The 7637-nt window shown below is 46.9% G+C and overlaps 1 protein-coding gene across 1 annotated transcript; it reads left to right on the top strand.

Annotated features, from left to right (window-relative positions):
• Window positions 1–977: 977 nt before the first annotated feature.
• Window positions 978–7455, top strand: TMED2 (transmembrane p24 trafficking protein 2). Its single transcript, XM_083873983.1, has 4 exons — window positions 978–1158; window positions 2335–2527; window positions 4781–4888; window positions 5942–7455. The coding sequence occupies exons 1-4, from the start codon at window positions 979–981 to the stop codon at window positions 6064–6066; spliced, it is 606 nt and encodes a 201-aa protein (XP_083730109.1). The 5' UTR covers window position 978; the 3' UTR covers window positions 6067–7455.
• Window positions 7456–7637: the final 182 nt, after the last annotated feature.

Below are 7637 nucleotides of genomic sequence, written 5' to 3'. Positions count from 1 at the left end.
GTCACCAGGGATACAATGCACAGATATTTCACTGGAAAGCCAGATTGGGTGTTAGTCTGTAACTCTTCTGAACATCATTAAAACAGCTGGCCACGAAACAGGCTGCCTTGAGCTCAAGCATCAACTTCTGTATTTCTGTTTGGAACGTGAAATTAGCGCTTAAGCATGGTCGTGCAAGGAATGGGTTTTTAAACAGTTACTCTCGGTTGAAGCAGAAACTGGACGTGCCATGACTGTGTTTCCTTAAGCGTGAATAGCCCACAAGGTGGGCTTCCCTACTAACGCCTTAAACATCCCCAAATCTCTCCCTAGCTGCAGCATATTCTGATTTCCCGGTTTTAGCAGCAGCAGCAGCCTCGGCCGCCGTGACAACCGCCTTGTCTCCCTCCCGCCTGCCCTCATTCCCTCAGGGACCGCCTGGATCCCTCAGGAGGTGCCCGGATCCCTCAGGAGGCGCCCGAATCCCTCAGGACCGCCCGGAATCCCTCAGGACCCGCCGGGATCACTCAGGGGCCGCCAGGACCCCTCAAGAGCCGCCCGGATCCCTCAGGACCCTCCCGCATCCCTCAGGTTCTGCCCGGATCCCTCAGGGGCCGCCCGGATCCCTCAGGACCCGCCGCCCCCCCCGTCCCCTCAGCCGCCGTTTCCCGCCTCCCGCCCTCGCCCCGCCCCGTTGCCGGGCAACGCCCCCTCATCCCCGCTCCCCGCGCCTCTCTCCGATTGGCTCCCGCCGCTACCGCCCCGCCTTTTCCCCCCGCTCATTGGCCGCTCCCCCGCGTGGCTCCCGCCTCCCACGCCGCGCGGGCGCTGCCTCATCCCTTTCGCGGCGCCGCCGCTCTTTGTCTCCCGGCGGCCGCCGTAGCGCAGCCCGTACGTGGCAGCGGGGCGGCGGCGGCCAATGAGCGGCGGCCCCGTGCGCCGGAAGGGGCGCGGCGCGGGCCGGAAGCGCCGCTCGGTGCCGCCGCCGGTCGCTCCGCCATGTCGCCGGTGCGGGCGGTGCTGGCGCTGGTGGCCGCGCTGGCGGCCCCAGCCGCCGCCTATTTCGTCAGCATCGACGCGCACGCCGAGGAGTGCTTCCAGGAGCGCGTGCCGTCCGGCACCAAGATGGGGCTCATCTTCGAGGTGGCCGAGGGCGGCTTCTTGGACATCGACGTGGAGGTGCGGCGGCGGCGGCGGCGGCGCGGGCAGACAGACCGACCGACCGACCTTGGGGAGCGGGGCCGTGCTGGGGCCGGGCCCCGCGTTCTGCGGCCTCACCGCGTGTGGAGCCCCCCGGCAGCGGCGGGAGCGGGATCGGGGAGGCCCGCGGGGGTTCGGGGTGTCCGGAGCGGGCCCGGGGCTCGGTGCTCGGGGCTCGGGGAGCGCTCCCGGCCCGGCGTGGGCGGCCTCGGGCGGGCCCGTGCGGGGTGTCATCGCTGGCGCTGCTGCACGAGGCGGTGCTGCCCCATCTGTCCGCCCTTCCCGCGGGATTTTCCGCCTCGTCCCGCTCGGTGTGGCCTCGTCACCGGGAATTGTTTGGCGGGAGGAATGAGCGGGGTTGTTCTCTGGGATGAGGTGCTGCCTGTGGAGGAGCAGCGCGCTTCCCCTTCAATCCAAAGGTGTTGACTTTATTCTGTCTTTAATCCCGGTTGGCATCGGGAAAGTTTTGAGCGATTAGTCATCTTCAAAGGGAAATTAAATGAGGAGAATACTGGATATGAATGGCTTTCATCATGTTCTAGAGCAGAGAGTATTTTATTTGGGATATCACAGATATGAGAGTTGTTGCTGAGGTTCCTGTAGCAGCTGGAAATGACACAGGACAGGCTCTGGTGAGATCCCTTCACATGCCCCTGCTGGGATGGGGATTTGGGATCCCAGTGACCCTGAGGGCTCAGAGCTCAGCTCCTCAGTCCATTTGAAATGGTAACTGCAACAATACCCGACTGCGTGTCTGAAGTCGATTGGAGAATGTCTTTTTTTTTTTCCTTTTTGTTTTCTTTCAGACATCAGAGATCAGGTTTCTCCTGCAGCTGTTAATTTGGCAAACAGCCGGGGTTTTGTGGTTTGCTTGTTCTTGACTCCTTATCTCCACCACAGGAGGCCGGGGAGAAGAGAGGCTTTTGTATGACTTTCTTTACCAAGAAGTTTTTAGGATTTTTTTTTTTTAAAAGAGATTTCTGTGCAGGGAAATGCACCAGAGAGTTGTGGGAGGGAAAGATTGAGATGTGCCAAAGCAGCCAAAGATTACAGATGCTGTTGGTGCCTGTGCCTGGCAGTGCTCTGATGGTTCATGGAAACCTCCTGTGTTGGAAATAAAACCCCCCTGAGCTCCTCTTTGTTTTCCCCACGCAGATCACAGGCCCTGACAACAAAGGGATTTACAAAGGCGACCGAGAGTCCAGTGGGAAATACACCTTTGCTGCCCACATGGACGGGACCTACAAGTTCTGCTTCAGCAACAGGATGTCCACCATGACCCCCAAGATTGTGATGTTCACCATCGACATCGGGGAGGCTCCCAAGGGGCAGGACATGGAGACAGAAGGTGAGGAGGAGTCCTGGAAGGAGATCAGCTCCAGTTTAGGAGCTTTTTCCCTGCTTGCATGACTTGGGAACTTGAGTAGGGGATTCCCTCCAGGTGGAATTAGCTGTTCTCTCACAGATGTTTTTAGTACCTGGTTACACATTTTGAGGCAAAATCAGCAGAGAGTCCCTCAGCCATCTGCAGACACTAATGCTTCCATCCTTTAGCCCTTCATCAGTGCCATCCTCTGGTTCCTGGTAGGCTCAGCAGTGTGTAGCCTTCTCCATGCCTTAGTTGATAAATGTGCTAATATAAAACTTCTCCCTTAGCCGTGTAAATGACTGTTTTATCTGCAGCCTTTTGTCCTGTACCCGTGTTCATCTCTCACACTTTCCTCTAGGTGGTGGAGATACCTGGGATGGTATGTGGACTGCTTTTTGAAAAGCTCCTTAGCATCTTATCTCTGGCACATGTTCATTCACTAACAGCTAACTTGGCTTTTTCTCTGTAACCTTGGTTTGGAGCATGAGAATGTCTTTTTAATAAACTACCCCAAAAAAAAAAGGTCTGATTCTGAGCAATGCTGAGCACCTGCAGGCTCCCCTTGGCAGGTTTATACCCTGAGCAGCTCTTGGGATCAGCTCCTTGCACTGGCCATGGCAATTTGTCTTCAGGTGGTTATTTATGGCTGGCAGAAGATTTTAATCAGTTTAGGATTGAACTAAACTAAAACAGTGAACATCCAGGAATGCTGGATGTTTTTGGCAGCACTTGCTTTCTATTGCTAAAGGGGATATTGAGCAATTAGAAGCTTTTGGAAGCAATAAGCTGCTTGTAGGTTATGAATTATTACTGCTGTATCAGGGGAAAAAATGAAACTTGTCATTTGCTGTAAAAAAATGTATTGCGTAGCAAGTTATAAAATTTATTTAGAAATCACTGACTGTAGCTAGAAAGGCAACAAATTCTTGTTTTTTTTTTATTTTAGCAAGTGAATAATTTGGGCACTGAGTGCTTTATGTCACTTAAAAAGTAGCACATTCCTAACTTGATTTTTTTCTAAGACTCACTTAAATCTTTTATTGAGTCTACACATATCTGGTGTAAAGAATATCAGTGCAATGAGACAATTTTCTGAAGTGAATTTTTGGAGTGTTTTTAGACTGTCCCTGCAACTGTAGTTTCTTCTCTTACTAATAAACTGCACTTACTGCTGGCCATGAAAATAAAGGATTTGAGATATTAGGAAAGTGAGTGTGGTTTGCACAACTACTTAGATTTCAGTTGTAACTTGTATGAGTGTTATTCTCTGGTCCTCTCTTTTGCCTGTTCCCCATGAGGTGTGTGTTTTCAGACACGTGATCTGAAATTTAATTTTACATTTAATTTGCAAATAAAACTGCAGTAAGGTAGATTCCAAGTCAACTATGTCCCTTGAAAGGAAAATATGTTGGATTTTGTGACTTTTTTAAAGAGAGCTGATTGCCCAGGGCATGTCTGTGGAATGATACCTCAACCTGATGCTAGAAAACTTTGCTAATTAGTTTCCTAATTAATAAATCTGTGTGTGGACAGTTCTTTGAGCGTGGATGTGATTTGACAGTCAAACCACTAAACCTTAGATCTCTGAGCCTTCCATTTGCTGAACTGTCTCAAGCTGGTTTTGTGCTCCTGGTTTGGTATTTAACTCCTCTCCTGCTTTCACAACACACCACAAGTGAAGCCTGTGCCAGGCCCCCTCAGTGCTGGGCTTAGCTGAACTTGAAGATCACAGGATGTCATTTTTTTGCTTCAGAAAGTGATCTCATGTTGCCAGCATCATGATCTTGAGCTAAAATCCTCAGTCGTTCTATTTTTTTGCAAGCTTAACAACTAGGAAAAGCTGCCATGTTGAGATAATTTGCTTGGGATATGTTGGATGATATTGGCAAAATAGATGTTAGTGTGTGGTGTTGATCTCCAATGCATTCTTCCATTCTGTTCTCCTGGAAAAGTATGGAAATGTGGGGTCTGTACTGAGCCTGGATTGTGTCTCCTCCTATTTGGATGTGGAGAAATGTTTTCCCACTTGTTAAAAACCACAGAGACACGTTGGGGAAAGTGATGCCACAAAAACTGAATGTGGCTGTGAGGACAGAAAGAGTTCAGCTGTACTGTCAGACCTCCTGCAGCAGGAAATTAGGATTAACTGGTCATAAATTGATTGGAATGGGTTGGTGGTTTCTTTTGCAGTCATTAACAGACTTTCTGATGCTTTCTGAAATTCTCCTGCAGCTCATCAGAACAAGCTAGAAGAGATGATTAACGAGTTAGCAGTGGCCATGACAGCTGTAAAGCATGAACAGGAGTACATGGAAGTCCGTGAAAGAATACATAGAGCAAGTGAGTCTGACTCCAATCAATGCCTTCTCCCCTCTCCTTGTAAATGCTCATTTCAATTTGACTCCATGAGAGCTGTTCCAAGAGACTTAAAAAAATGATCATTTGAATCCTGAAGGGCCTGCCCACAGAGTAAAGAATGTAGGTGTTGCTTGCAGTCATCTTTAAATTGGCTTCCCCTCGTGTGATGAGGGTTGTTACACAAAATGACATCTGGTTAAGTGATGTGAATTCTGCAGTTGTTTGGAGTGAGGTGTGTTCATGGAGATACCAGTGATGATATAATTTAATCCATGTGTGAGGACATGTAGGGGACAGGACAAAGGGGGGATGGTTTTAAACTGAAAAAGAGGAAGTTTAGATCAGATACTGGGGAAAATTCCTCCCTGTGAGTGTGGTACAGCTGCCTCATCCCTGGAGGTGCTCAAGGGAGGTGTCCCTGCCCATGGCAGAGAGTGGGACTGGATGAGTTTTAAGGTCCCATCCAACCCAAAGCATTCCATAATTTGGTTCCCAGTTTGGTTGAACTCTTACTTCACCCTTGAAGTGGATGTGGTTTAATAATTGAGCCAAAGTCTCTTTTTTGAAATGTTCTGTTGAAACAGAGCAGAACTGCTGTTACTTTCATGGGTGAGAATCAAGGGCAAGTATTTTTCATGTGAAAAGACAACATTCTATAAAAGCACTGTCTCCTCAATTATTTGAAGCTCTGAATATCTCCAGTTTTGCGACATTTGTTGCTAATGGTCTGATTTAAGAAAAATCTGAACGTTTAGGACCAGAGATCAGAAGTTCCCTGGTTTGACTCTGAGACTGAAAAAGCCAGAGGCTTTGTTTGGCAGCTCAGAGGCCAGAAGGGTGGGCAGAATAGAGAAAGATGCTGCAGTGTGTGTCCAAAGTGGGTTTAAAAACAAAATCCCTCCCTCAGCAGGGCCCTTGAGGGACCCCTGACACAAACCCTTTATGTGCAGTGTTCCACTTTCATCCCAGAATGGTTTAAATGCTTTGTTACTTACCTAAATTTTTCTTCTTTATTTTTTTTTTTTTTCCTAACAGTTAATGACAACACAAACAGCAGAGTGGTTCTTTGGTCATTCTTTGAAGCCCTTGTACTAGTTGCCATGACACTGGGACAAATCTACTACCTGAAGAGGTTTTTTGAAGTCCGAAGGGTGGTCTAAGATCCTTCCGTGGTCCCGGATTTCAGTTCACTCTCTACCAAACATCCTGGTCACACACAAAAAATCAAAAAAAAAGAAAAAAAAAAGTCATTTAGTTTCTGAACCCTCTTTACTGAACTGTAAAACTAATTTGCTTCTGTTCCTTCCTAGTTAAGAAAGAAAAAAAAATTGTTTTTATATATCTTCTGTAGCAAAAGCTGTGCTGAAATCTTGTCACTTTATTGGCATCATTTTTTTTTTCCCACTGAGATCTGCCCAGTCTGTGTGCTAAGCAAGGTCCAGGCAAGCTGCAAACTCTGTAACTCACTGTAGTAAGAAGCTGTTCTGTCTTTTCTAACTTCTTTCCCTGTTTCCATAAGCACTTGCAGTTCTGTCCAGGGAAACGGTACAAGGCCCTAACGTGACTGTTTGCATTCTTCCATCCTTAACCCTGCAGTAAGTGTTCTGAAATTGAAATAATCCCTTCTCCACTCACAGAAACTGCCAAGGAAAAGGTTAAAATCCACACTTAGTTGCTGTTTGTAAAGATAGTCATCAGCAACTGTCTTAATGATATCAACTTCTTCCCAAAGTTCTTTTTAATTAAATAGTCGATATGAAATTGCTTTTTTTTTTTTTTTTTTTTTTTCTCTGCTCATCACCAAATGTTCCTTACACGGTTTTTTAGTCTCTCTAAAGGTTTTATTTGGAAGCCAATTGTGTGCAGTGTCTTGGCAAACACTCGTTGAACCCTTTGGCTTTTGCAGGTCCAAAGCTCAGACTGTTTGCCCAGTGCCCAGGGCAGAAATGTTCAGGAAATTTGGATTCCTGAGGCCAAAGGGTTCTGGATCCTGGGGGTTTAATCCACGCTATGCAGCCCTTGTATTTAAGTGCAGTGGCAAACTCTGCCATGATCTGATCAGAATTAGCATAATGAATGCTAAATACTGGTGTGTTTTTCTTTTTTTCAGGCACATGTAGATTTGTTTTTGTACAAAGTTACTTTCCTCAGTTATCTGATGATTGGTTTAAAAATTTTCAGAAGCGTCTGATGTGGGTGCTGAGCCAGGATTATGTTGTGACTGATGTATATTAGTTGTAATCATTTTTGGGGGGTGGGGTGGGGGTCTTTTCCAGGGGGGAGCCTCTACAAGTAACACACAACAGTTTTGTACAATTAATTTAAAATTTGTTACAGGTTTTCATGTTCCAGGTAAAGTTTTTTCAACCTCGGGCAAAAACACTTGCAGCAGTTCTTCAGAGAGGTGGCTGTTACACCTTATTGCAACTGTTGTGTGCCAATATTTTTGTGTAAAACACTGAAAAATTGAATTCTAAGATGTACATTTAAAAATTGCTTGTGAATCTAAATATGACCCAGGTTCGATAAATAAACAAATTCTTTAAAAAAAAAAAAGCAAAAGCAGATTTGTGGTTTTTTTTTTTTCTTTGATAGCTTGAGGAAGTACAGATTAACACAAAGGGGTTTTTATAAATTATTTGTTTAGTGATGGCCATAAACTAAACCACAAGAAGTTCCATATCCAACATGAGGAGGAACTTTCCATTGAGGGTGGCAGAGCTCTAGAACT

The sequence above is a fragment of the Zosterops lateralis genome, assembly GCF_965231275.1.
Source record: "Zosterops lateralis genome assembly, chromosome: 17".
Taxonomy (NCBI): domain Eukaryota; kingdom Metazoa; phylum Chordata; class Aves; order Passeriformes; family Zosteropidae; genus Zosterops; species Zosterops lateralis.
This window is presented reverse-complemented; position numbering and strand designations above follow the sequence as displayed.